Source organism: Heliangelus exortis, chromosome 2 (genome assembly GCF_036169615.1).
Source record: "Heliangelus exortis chromosome 2, bHelExo1.hap1, whole genome shotgun sequence".
In the NCBI taxonomy this organism is placed as follows: Eukaryota; Metazoa; Chordata; class Aves; order Apodiformes; family Trochilidae; genus Heliangelus; species Heliangelus exortis.
In genome coordinates this window covers 37177728-37200500 of record NC_092423.1, presented here as the reverse complement: position 1 = coordinate 37200500, position 22773 = coordinate 37177728, and the positions used below count along the sequence as shown (strand labels likewise).

The window sequence follows — 22773 nt, the reverse complement described above, 5'->3', positions numbered from 1 at the left end:
CGTTGTATGAACAGGGACTGAACAGGGAAAAGAAAGCAAGCTTTGCAGTTTTTACAGTATGCTCATTCGTAGTAGCCTTCGCAAAAGGGAACTGAAAGCTGCAAACAGGACTACTGCTATGATGAATAAAAAAGAATATAGGCCCTTAAGACAGTCCTGCCAAGAGATAATAAGCTACAGAGAGCTGCATGTCTCCTGCTAGTGGAGCCAAGGCAGGGATGAGAGTAACAACTTGAAATTCCCCATAAATTTGCATGAGCTATACATTCATTCCTGAGAACAATATAATCTGTTAAACATATAGTGCAGTATGGTGCAAATGCACTTGTTCCTTTCAGTGTATCTCTCTGGATGACAGCTCTGGAAACCACACTGTCTTCTATTTATGGTTGTGGTCTTGGGTACAGTGATTCTTCTCAGATCATCGTCATATTTTAGCATCTTTTCTTTCTCAGAGCTGGCAGAGGGTGAATGCTGCTGGACACAAGATACTAAAGTGACTGCAATACAAAAGCCATGTAACATACCTGAATCTTCCCAACCTTGCCCTAAAGTCTGAAAATAAATCCTGAATGTATTGATGTAACTGAAGATTTCTTCCTTAAAAAATGTTTTAAGCCTGGGATAAACTGCTATGGAGCTGACAGCTACGCTCACTCAACCCAAATACTTCATACACATTGTCAAAAAAAACATCTGTAGAAACTCTGTTCTAAGCACTTGCTCTAGAGAAGAAGCATTTTAAAAATGCAGACCACATCTTGTTTATGAATCTGTTCAGAGAAACTCCTGCACTAATGGGCGAACATAAGCAAGGGTAAAATAAAGATTTATAGAGATTGATGGTTGAGCATTGTATTTAACAACCATTTTAGCAGGATGAACACAATTCAGTGTTCTTCACAGAATATGACAAAACAGTCACTTATTTGTGATCAGTTAGCACTAATGTACTCCATCTCTGTCCTAAGCAAAGAAAGCATAAAACCAAAAAGTTCAGGTCAACAGAAATATTTTAAAAATTAGTAATTCAGTCTCAAACTTGCAGATTTCTATTTAATTTGAAGGGAACAATTTATCTTTACAGAAACCAGAGCATTTATTTAAAATCACATTGTTTCACCAAGCCATCTGTTGCATAGCCAAAATTACAATTTGAACAATTTGCCCATATTTTATTTTAGCAAAGTATAAAACATTATCATATTTATTGTTACTTTAAAAAAAAAAAAAAAAAAAAAAGAATTTTTTCTCCCACCAGACAAAAGTGGGATCATTACAAGCATCAACTACATGCTTCATAACATCTATTTTTATCTTGGTCAAGAGGATGACTGAAAGCTGCTGGGGGGCAAAGGATTATAAAAGCATAACCAGGCTCCTGGGAGAGTCCTGAAAACAGTTTTGCAATGTTCATGGAAGATATGTATCAACACCACTCTGACAGGGCTTAGTCAAAAGAACACAAGTTGAAAGAAGCTTAACCAGGAACAGATGTTTCCCTTCACACCAGGCTGTTTAAAATACAGTATATGCTATTTTTTACCATCTCTTGTTATATATACGCTTACAAAATGTTAACAAAATGCACTTTAATAAATATTATCACAGCAGATCACAAACAGCGGAACCACTGATGTTGAGTTTCAACTTCTGCTTCGTGACCGTATTTACTTCTAAGATCCAAATACTTAAAAATCAAATAGGGGCTGTGTTTGCACAAAAACAGGCAGAAAACAAAGCAGTCAGCTAAGTGCTCAGCAATGGTTTTCATTACAATGTGGTAAAGAAATAACCATTGTATTGTTCTTTTACAAATACCCTCGAGAGTGAAGGTTTTGGGGTGGGATTTTTTGGGTTTGTTTTAAGGATGGAAATGATTTTAGACAAGGCTGAGATCACATCTAGGTAAGTAATCCTAGGTAATAAACAGTACTCTTGAGGGGTTACTTTCTAGCCACAGAAGTAAATTTGAACTGGTTATTCATTTGAAGAACAATCCTCTGAGCAATATTAAAGACTCAATTTTCCTCCTCTTCTATCTTTTACTGCCACCTGCTCTGACTTTATACTCCGCAGGAAAATTCTGAACAGGCCAGCTAAAATATATCTAAAGTAAAGAATAATCCTTAGGATTACAATAACCATCTAATGAACCCTGGCATTAGCAACAGCAGAGCAATCAGAGACTTCGCAGGAGAGTTCCTACAGCAACACAGTCAAGAAATCCACCAATAGCCCAATGCTCTTCACAACACGAAAGCTGCAACTCTTTTTTCCTTCCAATAAAAGACATTTCAATGCAAATATTCAGAGAGGGAAAATAAGAAACAACAAACAAAAAGACACAAGAATGTGAGAAATATTGCAACAGCTATATAAAACCAAGTGTTTTTCTCAGCAATTACAAATAAAAGTACAAAAAAAATCAAGATTAGTAATTTTCACATTCTTTTTATTCTAGGAAATTGCAGACACTTGTCTTCCTATTTGCTTGTCATACTGTTATGAATACACCAATAACTGTATACATAAAAAGTACCTATTATTATAGACAAATTTGTCCTATGACACATTTCTCATCTTCCACATCTTGCCTTTTCACAGTTAGATGCTGAAGAGAGTTTTAAAATTCAGAAGCTGAGAGTTCAAAACCACTTATTATCACTTTCACACACTATATGGATATGCAAAGTGCCTTGTTTTGATCGTATAAAACAAATTGCTCATTTTGATGTGAGTAAATATGTATGAAATAAGAGAAGAAGCAAGCCTGGGCTCAATCACTTCCTTGACCAGTAACATTTATGAGGAGGATTTTGAAAGCTCTTGGAAACTCATATATGCATTCAGTTTTTATTTTATAGAAGAAACAGAAGCCCTCCCAAATACTTCAGCCCTGCTTCTATCTAGCAGCTTAAAATAAGCTGATGAATTGCCCTGTCTTTTAACAGCAGCACTAAAACAAAAATTATTCACCAATTAGAGCCGGAAGACAGATGTCTCTCAAGAAAATGATTGGCATGAACTAAGACAGCAGTTATCTCAATAACCCCAAAACAGCTACAGATGAATGGAGAAAAAAAAAAAAAAACAACACAAAAACAAGAGAGCAGGAAAATAAGTATCTCAGTAGTTTGATAAAAACATCCATATGGAAAAACATGCAGTGAGACTGAGCTGTGGTTGGTTGGGATGAGTACCAACCTGAGCCTGAACCAACCACTCAGCCAGTCTCCTGCCTGCCTGCAAAGGCAGATTAAGATCAGAAGGACTGAACCCCTGCTCACCTTTCACGAGTACAGTGAGTAAGATGCCTTCCAACTCCTAACATTCTGTAATTCAGTGTGATACGGTTTAAACTTGTTGATAATAATGCATTTTAATTTCCAGTGCATAAGCTAACAGTTGAAGCATACTAATTCCTCATACCCACCCTATTCCTGATATTTTCTTTTTTAAAAGACATTTAGAAGAATTCCAGGAAATAACATAAAACTGGCAACAAGGCTCAAATAAAGTAGATCCTTTCAGCAATATAGGACCTGAATTCCTCATGTAAGTGTTAGTTTTGTACAACCTTTCTTTCAAAATAGTCCAATTTCCTACATAACTTGCCTTTGTACCAGGGAGAACTGGTGGTCACTGTTTCAGATGCCAGCTCTAGAACAAGTGCATGGGTGGCAGCAACCTCACAATGTGTCTCACTGGCTTGTTTGTCCCCTGGGTCCCAGTCACTGAAGTCTGAGAGCTTCCTTTTGCCAAGCAATGCTCTTACTAGAAAACAGATGTCAAAAAACTTAGGAGGCAATGTCACTACATCTACAGGAGTCAAGATTATTTCCAGGGCACTTTGGACTATAGAAGTTGTTCAAAGGACCACTTAGGGGCATAACACGTTATTAGCAGCTTTTGAACTTAGGGTGGTGACAGCATTTGCGTGCTCACTGAACTTCACCAAGACTATGAACCAAGGGAACAGCAATGAGCAGATGTGACAAACACTGCTTCATACAGTAGATTTCATAACAAAATAAGCATTACATAAGGTGTTTCAAGATGGCAATCATGTTCCAAGCTGAAGAGGGTCAGTTCTGAAAATGGAAAACTAATTATTTATCTGTACAGCCTTAGATTTGTTGGAAGAAATGAGCTTCATTCCTGAGTTAAGAAAGGACAGAGCAGAAGGAAGAGGCCCTTGTTGAGTCAAAAAAACTCAAAAGGACTACAGATGGATTTGGATTTCAGTTAAGCTTCCCTAGGGAAGGATAATGAATCCACAGGAACAAAAAATATGAACTCTGCAATAGGGTCAAATTGAAGTTAACACGCAGGAACTTCCTTCTGACCGAGCATCATTAAGCAGGCAACCAAGGATAAAAAGATGTGCTTCCTAAATTTTAGAAAGTGAGGACTAGAAATAAATGGTACAGAAACTATCCCACACTTCCTAACCTTCCACCAGCACTGCAAAAATATGAATATAGGGGCAAAACCTTCTGCCTGTTACAGTTCTTCTAGAGCATGTAACTCAGATTGATGTGGAAAACAAAGGTCATGAGAAACATATTTGGCATTCATATATGACTGCATATCCAAAATAACTCTTTTCTTGGGATGTCAGCCTAGCTTCTTGATCCCTTACTTGCCTCATGGATTCAGGAGAACACTCTCAGATGAAAAAAAAAGATAACGGGATCCACAGAAATAAAGAGCAACTAGGGAAGAAATTAAGGCTGCCCTATTTTACAGGAGACACAAGTCAAAGCATTACAAAATACAGTATTTTAGAAGTAACACCTCCGACTTGCAACAGCTTCAGAATGATCTGAGCCACAGTGATCAGAAGTTAGCTCATTAAAAAGCAGATGAGCAAATCTTTAATCTGTTCTGCCTGAGAGCTAAAGACAAGAGTGCTAATACCACTAAAGCAGTGAAGTACAAATACAACAGTTAAGTAACCTCTTTTATTTCCCAGGAATTAAATGACAAACATGCTATGGGACTGTTTGAGCTCTTCAGGGCATGTTAAGCTGTGCAAGACCCACAGTGATATTAAAGAGCCAACAGAATGTGGTGATGTCAGCAGGATTTTGACGTACAGGAAGAGTGTAAAACCATGCAAAACTATGTCCCCAACACTCAACTGCCTCCTGCCTTCAGTGGCTTTTACCGTGGTAAGAAACCACAGGGGTGGCAAAAATATACAGAAGAGAGCAGAGAACTGGGACAGTCTTGGAAGTGCAGGAGGATCTCAGCAACAGAACAGCAGTTTGACCTTAAAGTCTTCCTTGGCATTTCTTAAACATTTTTCAGTCAAAGAACATAGTTCAGTCAAGACTGAACTAAGGCACTTAATTTCAGTGAGGAAGAAACAGTGATTCTTCCCCTGTACTCAGCGCTGGTGAGGCCACACCTCGAGTAATGTGTCCAGTTCTGGGCCCCTCAGTTCAGGAAGGAGATTGAGGTCCTGGAGCAGGTCCAAAGGAGGGCAACCAGGCTGGTGAAGGGACTTGAGCACAGAACCTATGAGGAGAGGCTGAGGGAGCTGGGGCTGTTCAGCCTGGAGAAGAGGAGGCTCAGAGGAGACCTCATTGCTCTCTACAACTCCCTGAAAGGAGGGTGTAGCCAGGGGGGGGTTGGTCTCTTTTCCCAGGCAACCCTCAGCAAGACAAGAGGGCACGGTCTCAAGTTGTGCCGAGGGAGGTTTAGGTTGGACATTAGAAAGAATTTCTTTACTGAGAGGGTGATCAGACATTGGAATGGGCTGCCCTGGGAAGTGGTGGATTCTCCATCCCTGGAGATATTTAAAAAGAGACTGGATGTGGCACTCAGTGCCATGGTCTGGTAACTGCAGCAGTAGTGGATCAAGGGTTGGACTTGATGGTCTCTGAGGTCCCTTCCAACCCAGCCAATTCTATGGTTCTATGATTCTCCAGGTGAAATAACTGCCTTGTTTCTGCTTCATTATTCTTAAACATTTATACAGAGTTACAGAACATGAAAAAAAGCACTACCTATGCTGTAATGCCACTACGGAACTGTTTCGTGTTAGCCAGGAGCAAGCAGTTAATATTCAGTGTGACATACATTTTCAATGCAACAAAAAGTCAATTGAGAAGTTATTAAAATTGCATCCTTGTTCAAACTCCATGTAAGCAACACTGACTTCGCAGTGCATAATAAAATTAACAAATTCATTTTTAGTAAATTCACAGTCAGAGAAAATTTTTACTTACTACTTTGTTGTGAAAATATGGCTACTCTCTTTGTTTGGGTTTTTTAAAATATAGCAATTTGCAACGGAGTAAGATGCTAAACCTGTGCTAAAAGCCTCTGTTACAAAGAGAAGAATTACAGGGTTAGTTCTTTCTTGAAAGCAAGCAATTGTCCTCTCTAACAGCTTTTTGCTACTACTTCATTTGTAGAAGATCCTTTATTTTTCATTTATTTTGTTTGCAAACATCTGGCTTATATGCCCTTAAAAGCAATGGACATTTTTGTTGCTCAGACAAATTAGTTAATATGACAATTAATTCCTACTCCCAAACAAGTCCTGTTTCCTGAGTTAGATTTACATAAAAGCTTTGAGACTTCCACAATGTGTTTGATCAGATACAGACAGTGACACAGCAAACACTTCACAGCAGCAGCTTCAAAGAACTTCAAATTCCTCTACATCAAATAGAATCTGAGGATGAGTGACACACTCAGGCTACAGAGAAACAGTGAATATACATTTTAGCTATTAAAATTTAAATTATTGTATTTCAAAAAGGCATCTTCATAACCCCATAATCAAATGGCTTCTACCAACAGAAACCTTTCCATGTCTAGAAAAGCATTCTAAACAGTCTCAGAATTGGATATTTATGGAAATAAGCTGACTCCAGGATTGTCATTTTGTTTTCATGTTAGCCATAACCTTTCTGAAGTTACAAATGCAAAGAAATTTTCTGTAGTAATGATGTAAGATTTTGCTACCAGTTCTGACAGATAAGCCTATATTTCTACTCTGACTCAAAGAACTGAAGAACAAAATCAAACACGTTGAAACTGATACACAGGATCTACACCAGTTTTGCCTAAGCACGAATATACTGAAATAATCAAAGATAGTGTCAAAATAAAAGTACAGTAACACAATAAACCCTGAAATTAAATCCAAATTCAAACTTTCAAACACCAGTAAGTGTTTGGAAAACTTGGTTTGTTCATATACCAAAATCTATGTATCTTTAAGGATGGTGATTATATCAGATCATAGCTGCATTATTTTAACCCAGTTTTCACAATTCATAGTAAAAAGAAAGGCTGAACATCAGTGCAGTCTCTCAAGCTGATTCCTCATCAAGTTCATACAGCCTATGCTGAAATTCTTTCTACAAAATTTTCTGAACTAGTATCAGTGCAAGATGGATTACAGCTAGGGGAGTGTGCCTACTCACACTATTCCTACACCATGTGGATACGTAAATATAGTTTAAATGTGCTACTTTTTATAACACACAATAGGACACAACAGATGCTGCAAAATTTGAAACATGCACAATGCATCTGCCTTCACTAAAATGGACATAACCTGCTAATTTCCAATCTGGCAGAATATTATAGCATCAAAAATAACTAAGAAGGCAGCTAATAACAAATTGCAGGGTTCATTTCAAATTCCCCAGTATATATAAAAGGTTATTGAAAGCAACACCAATCTGGATGGCAACAGTATTCAAGTTACCAGTACCATCTCTAAAAACTAACACCATGTGATACTGGAAACAAATCTTAAATAATTTGGGGGATTCCAGGAGTTAGTAGGACTTCTAGCTGCAGTACTATCCAACAGGATATTTTGACAGTAAAATGGAAATTATATATATTGTTTTGACTTATAATGTTTACACCATTGTAGGACTGTCTTCTACACTGTTAACTTAGTTAATATCATTTGTGAGAGGTCACTCTCCTGTGACACTACAAATTATTTTCTCGTAATAATATGACCAAATTTGTTTCTCTCACTAACAGCCCTTCGGATACGTAAAACTGCAAACCATCAAACTCTAGTGCAGTGTTTCAGCCACACAAAATGTACACAGATTTCTACTGTCAAACTGACAGAACTAGAAGCAGTAATTATAGTGGAAATAAAAGCATATTGTTTTGATTCAGGTTTTTTACTCACTTTCTTAATAAAATCAGGTATCTCCTTTTTGTCTGAAAGTTGGCTTAAAGAGGAGCAGCACTCAACCTCCAAGACATATCCTTCACTATGGCCATCACCTTTTGGAGACCTGAAGAGACAGACAGAAAAAAAGAATTAGTTCCTCTTCTTAACACTGGATACCCAGACATCCCCTTTATAAGTATTTTCCATGGAAAGGTAACCTTCAGACCAAACTTCAGTCCCAGCACATTCACTACCTTCAGCTCAACACAGTTCTGACAAGAAGCAGCTATAACATCTCAGCTGCTTGCAAAGGAAGGAAATCTCACCAAAGGTGGTGAAATGCCTCAAGGGACTTCCAGATTTCTTAATCTGTCTAAGAAACATTCCGTCAGCCTGGCATCTATGGCCAAAGCCAAGGAGATGCACAGGTGATGCAACTCAGAACATGCAGAAAAGCATCTTTCAATACAATGGGATAACAGATGTTCTGGGTCCCAAAAGACAGCTTGACATAGGGCTTTGTTTCACAGACAGTAACTAAAGGAATCCTTTCCTTTATCTACCACCATTCTATGTCAACATTTAAAAACCAAGGGCTAATCAAAGCAGTCTATCCTTCAGTCTCACCTTATGTTTTGTTGTTGAAAAATGTAAAGCTATGCCTGAAATGCCTTCTCTTTCAGAAGACACTAACTCCTAAAATAATTCAAAGCATACGGCATTTGCAATATACACTGGTGAACAAATCATTGCTGTGAAAACACAATATTGATCAAAATATGTGAAGGGAAGGTTTGGAAGTTATCCTGAATCATCTTGAATAGCCCATAGGTGTGCACTGCAAAACTGTGCTACCAAAAGCAGTTTTCATCTCCTTTGGACTTCCATGCAACTAAACTGATACACCTGACCAACGCAGGAAATCCGGAATATGATTTGTTTTAGCAAATTGACTAGCTCTTTGGAGAACTGATAAAGGAACATACAAAAGTAAAAGCTATCCTATAATTCTTTGGATTACCAAAGCAGCTATCTTAACATCCCACAGGGAGCATCAAAAGACTTAGATTGAAGTAAAGAACTAACACTGGCCAGCAGTCAGTTGATGCACTGGGTACCTACAGGATAAGAATAAAGGTGCAGAAGTTAGAACTGAAGCAGCAAAATAGCAACATGAGCTTTGCAACCTTGCCATGCTTGCAAAAGCAAGTCTGTGTAAAAGCCCTGTTCTTGGACTGAGATTTTGTGACATGAGAAACACTTCAACTACAGATAACCCCAAGGGGCTTTCCCAAGATGCTAACAGCCACACTGCTACAAACTGGCAGTGTGTTTCCTGAACAAATTTTCTGAAGTAACACATGACATTACATTTTGTACTTGATCCTACCCCTTTCATACAGGCTATTCCCTAATTTCACTTCTCTCATCTCTCTTACATGTGGGACAGGTGGTACCAGACTGGTCTGGGGACACTGAAGCCCTTTCCCTTCTTGGTTTTCCCCTCCTTCCTAGGTTCTTCTCATAACTTGTGGTCCTATTCTGTTCTTGGCTCCAAACAAAAATTTTAACGAAACACTGGTGTCCATAGAAACTCTCCAAACATCTAAGTAGGATTTACAGAAACCATTATATGGCATACAGAAATTAATTTAATCATCAAAGAATAACTTTGTAAAGGAAAAAAAAATCCTCTATCAGCGACAACACATGAACTGCAGACAACAATTTTTGCTCTTGTAGATAAAGTCCTAGTTAAGATCACCTGTGCTGTGCAGATATTCTACCACCACTGAACTCAAAAACATAAAAATAAACTTAGGAAAGTCTCCCTGTTAGAGTATGTATTGTTATACCTACATTTTTTTCTAAAATCTTTCTAAAATCTTAATATGAACTGGAAATGTAACCCTGTTATCTAGCCATATTCCCAAGAGAGTTAAGTATGAGCTAGGGCTCTTTAACGCTCCAGGAATCAATAAACCATAAAGATACAGCAATGCTAAGTCCATATAACACCAAACAGCAAACAATTCTCCAGTGCTTTGGTTGTTGTACAATAACAAACCAGAAGGGGGTAAGTAGGAAAAGGCAGCAAGGAACCAAGCCCTTTTTAGACAGCCAATGCCATTTCTGGAGGGAGGGAGGACAACACCAAGCCTCTACAAATGGGAGGACGAAACACTTCCCTTGCCAGGGCAACTCCACTGTGCTCACCACAGCCCTTTTCCAGCCTGGCTGAGGAAGTCATACTCCCAGCCTGGGGACTTTGAAATAACACCACTCACATTCAAAGTTAAGATACTAAATCTCAAAAATTAAGTACATGCTATACTATCCACGATTATTTACATGCAGACAACACCAAGATGGTAGGGATGCCATCCAGAGGGACCTGGACAAGCTTGAGATGTGGGCCCATATGAACTTCATGAGATTTAACAAGGGCAAGTGAAAACTCCTGAACCTGCAACCCCCAGTATCAGCCCAGCCTGGGGGATACTGAGAGCAGCCCTGCAGAGAAGGACTTGGGGGTAGCAGTCGATGGAAAGCTGAACACGAGCCAGTGACAGGACATGGGGTAATGGTTTGAAACTGAAAGAGGGTAGATCTAGATTGGATACAAGGAAGAAATTTTTTATCATGAGGGTGGTAAATCACTGGCACATATTGCCCAGAGAGTTGGTAGATGTCCCATCCCTGAAAACATTCAAAGTCAGGCTGGATGAGGCTCTAAGCGAGCTGATCAAGTTGAAGATGGCCCTGCTTGCTGCAGGGGTTGGACTAGATGACCTTAAAAGGTCCCCTCTGACCCAAACCATACTTTGATTCTGTGGTTGAACATCAGGCCCAGGAGCAGGAAAAACAGAAGCCCAGAGGCACAAGCCTTCCTGTACACACTCTTTTACTGAAGCTTTTTCTTCTCACAGTGTTTGGGTCTTCACACAAACCATGGCACTGCTGTAAAGACTTCCTGTGACAAACATGAAGCCTTGCTAGCTACAAAAGAACAAGACAGACTTCATTTTCATGTTTAGACCCACTGATTATCTGTAAAAACAGACTTTTTTCAACCAAAATTGATGAGGCTTACACACAAGTATGGAAATAATGGAATAAATGGAATAATGAAATAATGGAATAAAGCTCTCCTAATTCCTCTCCCCCCCTTCAACAGCTCCCTGGACGGATTTGGTGCAGTGTTTGGAGGACCTACTTCCAAATTATTTCAAATAAAGATTATTTCAATAAAAATACAGTCATTTTTTACTGCAACTGCTTAAAATTATGTTTATTTTTCCTTCTTTATCAAGCACCTACTTTGAAATACACTTACTGCTTGTAAATATTTAAGCAAACAGAAGACAGTGAACTCTTCCTCTGAGACTCTCAAAGTTACCTCTGCACTAAAGCTCATGAAAGAAATTGCATTAAATACCACTGCATTCTGTTAAGAACATTATTATACAGAATACATATAACAGATCCTGCTAAATGCCATGAAATTTTAAGTGAAAATCTTCCAGCAAGTACATTACCAAAAAGTATTTTTCCATGCTTTCAAGTAAAATCTGTCCATATATGTTAAAGACAAGCCTTTGTCTATACTGGTAGTTTTCACCTTTTTAGGAAAGAAACAAGAACCTATTATTCAGTCAAAAAAACCCAACCAATCAGAACAAAAGCCTACTGGCAGTTCAGTGTAAAGTATTTTAAAATGAAAGCAATTGTTTTACATAAAGTTAATTACCACTTTCCCATCATGAAGTATGTCTCAATAGAAAGCAAAAGAGAAAGAGAAATGCTGAGACCAGTTAAGTAAAAAAAACGTTTGAAAGATCTTTCTTCTGGATGTACAGTCAGCAATTTCTTGCTCTTCCTCCTTGTAGGTTGAAAATCTGAATTCTCTTCCCTTCATTACCCACAAGAATTCAAAGAGTGTCTATTACCTTTGTTCCTCTAACAAAAATCCTTAGATTAAATAAAATTGGCCCATCCCTGAACAAAGTACACCTGGATATCTTCTTGGAAGCTAAATCAAACTGAAGCAGCTGGTACACCCCAACTAATTATAAAGCCCTGTACTCACTATAATGTATTTTGTGGTACTGAAGAAGGAAACAAAAGACAATGTGAACAACACCAGCACTTTGCCTGCAATGGAGAAGGGCAGAGTCCTGCTCACCACCCCAGGAGAGGATCACCACAGTTAGCCATGGAGACTGACAGAAAATTTCACTGTGTCCTATACACTCTGGGGTTTTATTTGTTTTTCTTCCTTTGTTATAATTTTTTGTTTAGCAGTTTTACCAAAGAAGGATTCTTCTGATGCTGTAGGTACTTTCAGGGACTACCATGGACAACCTTAAGCAGGTGGTGACAAAGAGCTGGTGCAGACTGACAGCGTTTGCAGGCACATCAGGGCCAGGATAAGAAGGTAGCCCCAAGTGTTACTGATACAGAAAAGGCTGAGGACCACAGTATTAAAAGGAGTGGCATCCTGAATCCTGAAGAAGATCTCTAGTGCAGCTAAAGAAGAAAATACATAAAATAAGTAAGATTTCCACTTATAATTGGAAGTTCACTGGCCAAAAATATTTTATGATGGTTGTTTCAGTAGGCTGTCATTTCCTGTACAGCTGTTTGCAGTTAAAGGCCATTTCATGGCAGATAAACCATTACCAGCTGTAGAGTACCAGTAACTTCCACTGTAAATATTAAAGTTGACAACTCAGTGTCTGTTACAAACTGGGTTTCCAATCTTTTGCTGATACAAGAAGGAAATAAAGAAGCCAACATTTGGTCCCAATCTTCCTGAGATCCTCTATGCCCATGAATTTGGAAAGCTGGAAGTACATCTGTAAGCTGCATCTAAAAATGAATGTTTGATTAAGATAAGGCTGGGAATACGAGTGCAGTTTTGATATTTTCCACTACACAGGAACAGGTCTACAGTTCAAAATGTAACAGTAGATTTATGACAAACTGATCTACATTACAAAAAATGTAAAAAACCACAGCCAGGTGATTAATATGAGCAGTATGTATCTGTGTAATTCCAGCTTAAAAATCTAGCAAAACCAGAGTTTCTGAAAACCAACTAGGCAGCAATTAAAAACCCACTGGCTTTGTGATGACCACCCAACACGCACACAATTTTTTATAAAAACAAAAGCAGGCTTATTGTATAATAACAATCTTAACTGTAACCCACATGACACTGTTTTAACTGTAACTAATAATTTTCTTTACTAGGAATTTTCTTATATAGGAAACTTTATCACTGGAATATATATTATTTGCTAGTAAAATTTATAAAAAAATTTTAATGACAACATAAGAATTTCTTGAGAGAATTTCAGGCACATATGGATATATGGGCATCTTTAAAGTGCAATGTTTATAATTTTGAGAACACAGATGAAAGAACATTTATTTTGGGTCAGTGTTAGAAGTTGCTGCAAGGAAATAAGTATTTCTTTGAACCTGAACAAATAACGAGCTTTTAAAGCTCAAGCCATTGTCCCTTGAGCTAAAGGAAGGTATCTGTTGACCCTTGGGTACAGTATAAATATTATTTTTTCAGCAAGTTGAAATCAGCCTGCTGAAAGCAACAACACACACTGCTTTTGCACACAAAACATGTTTGGTCCTAATGCTCATGAAGGCAAGGTCAGACATTTGCCATCTTCAAGCCTAAATCCTATGTGAAAACCAGATACACACACACACATATATATACATACCCACACATGCATTTACATTTAAATTAAAAATGTATTGTAACAATGCCAAGTATCCACTTTCACCTATCCAAGCAAGCACAGAAGAGATCAATGACATTTTTTGTCAGCCTATATTTTTGAAACACCTTTAACTGGAATTTCTGTATTTCTGCAGAAATCTTTTGTAGCACACTTCAAGGCCTATGAAGGAGAAGGGAGCTGGGAACAGTTGGCATGGACGTAGCAAGGGTAAATCATATCTGACCAGTCCAATTGCATTTTAATGTTAAAGTGAGTAGATTTGTGAATGAGCAGAGGAAGGGCAGCAGCCATCATTGATGGCAATTCTAGCAAGAAGCTCAGCACTGCCTCCCACGCTCTTCTTGTATGGAAGTCAGGGTACTACAGTCTGGAAAACCAAATGAGTGAAAACCAGTTCCATGGTTAATGGTGACACCCTGTCTGGAGGCCAGTGACGAGTGGAGTCCCCACTTCTGGGCCTGTGACCTTGGGCCCTGTCATGTTTAACATCTTCATGAATGACACGGTGACATCGGAGTTGGGGATGCAGCTGATGTGCCCGAGTGTGGGCTCCACACAGATGTGGCATGAAAAGTTTTCTCATGGAAAATGAAGAAATACCCACAGAAACTCAAAGAGAAGCTTGCCAGACAGTGGCACTACTCACTGCTCAGGGCTCTATCCACTGAATTCTATATAAAGTCAGAGCAAGAACTCCTTGGTTCAACTGCCTATCAAAAAAGACTGAAAGGAAGATTTCTGGCATGATAAAATGTCTCAAACAGCTAAGATTCAGAAATTTTATGAATTGTCAAGTTGTTTTTAAAAATATTTTCCTTGTTCTTTGGATGGCAAACATGCAAAGCCAAATGCCGGAGGAGCAAACCAAGACTTCCAAGGACCAAACCAAGGCATAATACTTCCAGAGAGGCTGCTGCTTCTTATGTCTTTATTATTATTATTATTTTTTCATAGCTCATCAGTTGCCTAGTAGAATAGTTTTCCTTTCTTTTGTGGGAAGGGCTGCTAACTACTATTAAAAGGGGAGTACAGTACAACTGGAAAAAGACAAGAGTGAAAGAGTTGGTCTGTCAGGTGTGCAAAATCAGGATTTCCCCTGACCTAGCTGCCCAAAACTTTCAGTCAACACAATTAAGCAAATATCAATACAGACAACTGGAAACACAAAAATAAACAACATGACTACTCTCTTTTTAAAGTAATTTCACATCACATGTCTAAGCCATTTCAAACTTTAGCATTTACATCAAGCTACCCTATATTTACTATAAATTCAGACTTTCCATAAATCCATTTTCTATATTTTCTGCAAATCCAGACTTTAGATAACACAGAGAACAAAAAAATACAGCTGCAATTCAGAAGACACCATTAACCAAAATCACTTGGAATTAACATTTTATAGCAGGAAAAAAAGAAACTGTAAAAATCCTGGTTTACTATTAAACTTTTGAACTCACTCTTCCTTTGTAGATAAATAAAATTATTTTTGGCCAACTGATGAAAGTTTGCATTTCATCAGGATTCATGAATATAAGGAAATTATAGAAATTGAATCAGAATCATCTCATCAAGTGAATAACTGGAACACCTGACACCTCATTACAAATAGGGAAAACAGCTGGAAAAGTTGTTTGAGGTAAACACAGAATTCTACTTAAAAAAAAAATTTCTTAAATTATACTACTTAAGTCTACTTCTGCATGGCAATTTTTCCCTGCTGATTACTTTATTGATTGGAGGCAAAACCTGTAAAAGGGTATGTCCTAAGACACAGATGGAAAGTGCTCTCTGGAATTCAATTTCTATCCCTTCAACTACTGTGCTGAAGCAAGGCATCTGTAAACACATCAAACCCACTGTATGCAGGTGATTTATGAGCCTGTACCATGTATCCTTTCCTAGTGGAAGAAAACAGAAGTTGCTTTCTGGTGCACAGTATTTGGAAAAGGGAAATTAAAATAATTTAATTGACAATGAACTTTGAAACTTTACAACACCAGACAGAGATGTCACACTACAGGGAGCTGAGACTAAGTTAAATAAATCAGCTTTATGCTATGGTTTTGTTACAGTTTTGTTCAGGACCTGACTTCATGATTTCTCTGCAGGGAACAGGTAGCAGCAGCCACAAGCTGTCCAAAATACCAACATGCACAAGAAACCTAAACAGAGGGAATAATATTTTAAAATATCAAATATAGAAATAAAAGGACTAAGACAGAAAGGTTCTTATACAGATAAAGAACAAACAATCCCTGTTTCTCTAGGGAACATAACCTCTCAAATGAAGCCAGACCTTCCCCTACCCCTTCCTCCAGAAGAGATACACTGTCACAAATTTGTGCTTTCCAGGGTACCCTTTTCCTGAGATTCTTGTCTTCGAGTGTAAATCAGTGTGAATCAACTTTTCTCAAGTGTGAATCAATGTGAACCAGCAGGCCAAGGGTTATATTTCACACCTGGAGCCTTCCCTACATACAGCAAAAAAACCTGTAAAAATCCGGGCTTGAAGATTTTTCTTTGCATATTTTTTTACAAGATGCCTTCTCCAAGAAACCCAAGTATCTCAGAACAGTCAGTAAAACAGTCAATTGCTTTCAATTAAGAAGTCCATTGAAACTTGAGAGAGTATTCACAAGAGGACTGCAGTCCTCTTTATCGTCTTTGTTTCTTTATCCAACTCTATCCTGACTTCCAAACTACTTCAAATCAACTGGTTAATGGACACAGTGCAATTAGGTGCTACATAAATATTTAAATTGATTTTATCAAATGTAACGAGCAACGGCAGAGTCCTTCAACTACTTAGTAGATTATCTTCATGGCCAGTGTCTCTAAAGATTTACTTCATCTAAAGTAAAGTAAATCTAAAGTAAATCATCTGAAGTAAATCTAAAGATTTACTTCATTTACTTCAACTGAACATGACATTCTTTGCAGTGCAAATGATCGTATTATTATTTAAAAAAAAAAAATCTGTCCCTTACCTTCATATTCTCCCTAACATTTCTGAGGGACAAACCTTGTTTTCCAACATTTATGGTTTCCATATACATTAGGAATACATGTTTTAAATGTCCTACAGCCAGAATGACTCCTACTGCCTTATTTACCAGACCTGAATAGCTAAGATAGTGAAGTCACAGAGATACCAGTACAAATTAACCACAGAACTATCCTAGCAACTTTAAGTCACCTTGAACATACAATGACATAACAAAATCATGCTAAGTTTTTAAAAACTCTTTGACAGTGGCAAAATAGGACAAATCTGATACTTTTCGCATGAGTTTTAATGCATAACATGTCTGAGCACTGCTTTTCCATTTTACTGTTGAACACACCAAGGCACTGCCAATCTCAACAATAGCAGCAGCCTGTAATTCCTGATGCACATCACCTGCTCTGCTAGTAGTGCCTCTTACCTTTGCAGAGGCAATTCTGTAAGACAAAGCCCCCAAAATGCGAGCCAAGTGTTCATTTTTAAAAACAGGCATATAAAAGGTGCAACACTGATTAAAGCCAAATTCAAGTATCGGTTCTATCTCTATGTACAGAGAAATTACATTACTGTATTGAAAAGACATTAATACAACAATTTCGCTCAATTCAGGCAACAAAAACAGCCAGGTGAAAAAACTGCACCTGGTATCTGCCAGACAACTGACAGATGAAGCAAACAGAGCTGGAGCCATCCATGGTGAAACAGCTGCAGCAAGAAAGGAGCTGTAGCCTCAGGTGTTCTGTGGAAAGTAGCTGGGAAGCTGGAGTGTGGTGGGCCCCACACCAAGGTACAAAGCTTATTATGACACCGTGGCTCCCCATGAATGGCTGGCCCCACCATTAGAGAAAAGAGCAGGAGACCACCTTGTACTTCATAGCATAAATGATGTTACTAATGATCCTACAACTGCAGCCGCACTACTTACACTCCTAAAATGTTGCAATAGAAATAAAAGCTCATCTGATAAGCAAATATCCTAAACATACCTTAACTTCTACCCAGGAGTTCAACGGTTTCATACAGAAACAGACCACAGATGCCAGAGACCTCAGTGAAAACAGTATAATCTATTCTTTATCACCAGCCTAATGAAAAACGTTAATTAAAAAATGTTAACAGTGTGTCTTTTTTTTTTTCCTACAGTTGCATATTTTTTTCTCCCCAGCTGTTCCTGGAATGGGATAAACTCATAGTCCAAATACAGATGGTCTCTACACAGGCCACAGTCATCTGAAATCTGTGCAACACTCATCTCCATTGCACTCTACAATGCAGATTTTTGTGGCACCCACACAATATGGAAGAAACTTCTTCCATACTCTCCACCAAACTCAGGAACATTTAAACTCCATGAAATACCAAAATGATGTCATTTCCCTTTCTGGCACTTGTCTCTTTTCCAGCCATACCAAGTCTCTTCCGCTTCCCTAGGCAGTCACAAACAACAGATAAGGGAATGCAAAGACATGGGGTGTGAATGTAAAAGGAAATATAATTGGTTCAAGACTTTCTACTGTCTTTAATTTTGTACAGTCATTTACAGCTGTCTAAAGTGTGTGAAACACTGGCACCCAAGTGAGTCAGTAGGCAATTACGATTGTGTGCTCTTTCACAGTCATTCTGCACAGATGTAAACTACTGGATATGGTATAAGGAAGCAGGAGACACACTGAGTGCTCTGGACTGAAGTCCATGTTGCTCTTGCTGAGAAGAATGCTGCTTTTCCCTGATGTGTCTTCACAGCTCAGTCATGGAATATGCTGAGCAAAAGCATGAGATGCAAGCAAAACCCTTGCAATGTGAATCCAGACGTGCTTAAGTGCTTACTTAACATCACAAACTCAATCCTGTAAACACTTTTATTATTTGCAGCAGGACATTGTGTAGGCAGGGAAAGTAAGGCCCCAAAACCAGGCAAGCTCAGCACTGTATCACCCAAGAAGTCCATTTTTCAGCCAAACTTTTTATGCTTTGACCTTAATACCGGAAACCCTTTAAACAGCAGTATCAGGCAAGCCATCAGTAAGTTCTGTATTAATAAAACTAAAAGCAAGTCAAGGTAAATTGAGAGTTGAGTTAGAACCCTTACATATTTGCAAAACTTTTTCTTTAAATCAAAGACTGAAGTTTGACACATTCTGTGATTACTATTACCAGCTGATTACCGGGCTGTAGGAAACTGAAAGTGGTGGTTTTATTTGAGTTTTAAAAAGGTGTCTAAAACAGTTACATCCCTTCCTGCAAGCACAAGCATCAAGAGAGAGACTAGAGTTAACAAATGGGGGTTTAATTATCCCCCAGTTTTCAGTATGAGTAACTGAAGGAAAGGGTGGATTGGGGAACACATCTAACACAGGAAAACTAAAGAATGGCTACAACAATACAGCTAGCTGCAGAGTTGTGGGTGGCCAGATGATGTTAACTTATAGTTTAAATCCTTAATTAAAAACAATAAGTATTGTTTATAAATATTCACATTGTAATTTTCTTCTGGACTATTAAGCAACAAATTCTACTGTTTTTTTTAAAAAACACAGATTAAAATATAGCATTCCTGTTTGTTTACTCATCTTCAGACTTTGATTATGCATAATATTTTTAATACCTTTTAAGAGACTGAACAAAGCTGAAGAGAAATTTTTAATTAAGAAGTCTGTGCTGACTGAAAAATTAAAAGAACCTGTATTGTTTAGAGGAAAGAAGGACCTAAAGTCTACATATAAATTTAATAAGTATGCATTAGTACTGCAGTTCTCAAATTAATTGCATTAACTGTAACCATCTAAACATAAAATATGTCCTTTTTAAGCAAGTATTTCTGCTGTCTTCATTTAATCTAATAAATTAGTAAGGGGCAGCAGCAGGACCATCCTCACAAATTGCCAGTCATAGGGCTTGTTTGTTTGCCTCTCATGACAACACTTTCCAAAATGTAGAGCATATTTCAACTTGTTATTCTCCAAATCATCTGCCAAACTGCAGCTGAATTGTAAACATGAAGAACATGTTAAGCCTATTCAGGCCCACCAAAAAAAAAAACAACCAAAAAAACCCCACAAAAAAAAATAATCAAGACTTGCACAGTAAACTCTGCTATAATTTCCTGATGTAGGTCAAAACTCAGCAGGAAATCACATGGTCTATTTTTATCCCAGTTCACTGGAAATGCTTTACCTTTCTGTTTTCTTGATAAGCACAGCCCTGAAGATTTGTTCCTGGGGAGTTTTCTCTTTTTCATCAGTTGGTTGCACGAAAGGGTGGACAGCAGCCAAGACGAAGCCCTGCTGGTACAATTCTTGCAGCTGAGCTGGAAGATCATGCAAGGAGGAGAGCTTGATTGCAGATGATCCTGGCAGCTCAGCTGGAAGCAAAAAAAAAAAAAAATTGATCAATAATCCTACACTAGACTACCGTGTTTTTTTTTAAATCCAAGCTCTTCAGAGTCAAGCAAGGTTCACACTGATCTACAACATTAACCCAAAAATTGACCTTTCCTGAGCCCTGTTTTGGATTTCATCTTTTAAGCAGGCTGTCTTGGCAAAAGGACTTGTATCACTCAAGAGACTGGTGCAATAAACAACAAGTCAGATACATTAAAAATGCCAAATTCACTACATAGCCTGGCAGGGATGAAGGGGAGGATTTAATAAAACAAGGCAGCCAGTTAAAAGATATTCTAAGTTTTAGCAGCCGTCATATTAATGCAAGTTGAGGAGAGCAAGACAAGAATCAAAAAAAAATCAAACAAGAGAAAGCCGACAGTCAATGAAGGCAGAATATGTCAAATTCAGGAGCAATAAACAGAAGCATCCACCTACACAAAAGCTGTATTATCAGACTAAGAGATCATTGATGCAAAATGCTGTTCATATTAAGTACCTGCCACTATGTCTGAAGAGTACTCTTTAGGTATATTGTTAACAAGAATGCTAAGAGCAATGCATACCCATAGTGATGAGAGACTTTTTAGAATAGACACTAAATCTTATACCTCAGGGTTTAGGCAAACCTATACATATTAGAGATGAGATGAGGATGAGACCTAGTGTATTAAAATAATCCTTCCCCAATCTGCTTACTGTGGGGTTTTATGCCTCCCTGTGAAACACACAATGCTGACTCCTGTCAGACTCTTGACATAGACACAGATGTTGCAGTCAGTACAGCAATTGCCTATATTTACTTGGAGTCTTGGAGGCTTCAGAAAAAAATCCCATAAATCACCTAAATCACCTAAAGTAACCTTCCATTTCTTTATTTCTCCATCAGTAATTCTTCATATGTTTTTCATATCTTACGTGAAAAGACATCTTTCTTTTATGACCTTTGCCTTTTCATTTCCATCTCTCTTGGGGAATATTTATTATTTCATCCTCAACCATGCTGGGGCATACAGGGTGTTGAGCTGGATGTTTTCCCCTCCCACTGAAACCAATAGAGAGGAGATGTTGCAAGAAACATGACAGAGGTTCCCAGAATCTCACAGGCCTATGTTAAAAAAAAAAAACAACAACAGAAAAAAAAGCTGGAGAACTGTGAAAGATTCCAGCTATGCAAAATAAGGCTTCATTCTACTGCTTTTTTCATCAAACTGTGTGGCTACCCTTTATGAATAATGAAAGAGGTTATCAAAAAGCTAATAAATATTCAAAACCAATAATACAGAGGAATAATTTAAATCATAATAGAATAGCTGTGTTTGGTATGCTTTTTCTTTGTATAAGATCATGTTCCAGGAGAGGATAATGGAACTTTATGACCAAGAACTGTAAGATGAAGAATTTTTATTATTTTTACAAATAAAATGAGAAATGCAAGTACTGTGTACAGTGACAGACAATAGGGCTCTACCTTCTACAACAGCATACAAATCACGTGAGAGCCATAAAAAGTGATGGCACAATGAATGAGGTATTATAAATAATAAAACTGACTGTTACTTATTGTACCTTACTGGGGATCAAAACAGGAAAATCCAGATGTTTGAACTACTTTTTTCCTCAAAGACACCAAAATTTTTCTACTATGCTGCAAAGAATTGAATTAATTTAAAAATGAGGGGGGTATTTGAATACAATGGAATGACTAAACACGACTCGGGTAATAGTGCTTCAGTTCTTAACAATCATCTGTGGAAAATGATGCTTGTCTTGCATATGAACCTAGTATCTGGATCCTTCTGAGGCTGCCTTGGTAAAACTAGTGAAAAGCTTAGTGATTAAATGGGAGAGTGATTGCTTCCTCTTAAAAGCTGAACACAGGGGAAAGCATGAAAATGGATGTAATGGGAGCCTTGGGACAATTAAGAAAGATAATAGAAAATAGAGCTGCAAGGGATCATCCAGCTAGTCCATCCTACTACCTAGAGGCAGAATCAGTTCTAGTTTAGCTATTTCTCAGTTTTTCTCTATTTTTTATATTTTCTATTTCTCTATTTTTAAAGACCCTTACTAATGGAAAGTCCACAAGCTCCATAAGTCATGTTTCAACACTTCTCTATTCTTACTGTTGAAGCCATTTATCCAAGCACCTGGTCTACATTTGCCTCTCTGCAATTCAAGATTGCTGCTTCCTCAGTACAATATGTGCTTTCTGCATCAGCCTTTTACAATCTCTAATACCTGTCACACCTTTAGATTTACATAAAGTCAGTACTTTCTATGTTTCCCATTCCCTTGTATTTTCTAGATTTCTAAATATAATTTAATGAAATCTCCTGATTCTGTTCAATTGGTTCACATCTTTCTTCTAGTATCTAAGCTTCACCACAGTGATCCAAGCACAAGCCTCATTACTTCTATATAGAATAAAAAAGCTCTTTCACACTTACT

At 37.9% G+C, this 22773-nt stretch overlaps 1 protein-coding gene across 4 annotated transcripts in view; it reads right to left on the bottom strand.

Moving 5' to 3' along the window:
- RFTN1 (raftlin, lipid raft linker 1) overlaps window positions 1-22773 on the bottom strand; it is a 103220-nt gene that overhangs the window by 40303 nt on the left and 40144 nt on the right. For all 4 annotated transcript variants that reach the window (XM_071735575.1, XM_071735574.1, XM_071735577.1 and 1 more), the window contains exons 3-4: window positions 20117-20303; window positions 8183-8291 (exon numbers count right to left, since the gene is read on the bottom strand). In XM_071735575.1, the coding sequence (XP_071591676.1) occupies window positions 8183-8291; window positions 20117-20303 (296 nt within the window). The remainder of the gene's footprint in view (window positions 1-8182; window positions 8292-20116; window positions 20304-22773) is intronic.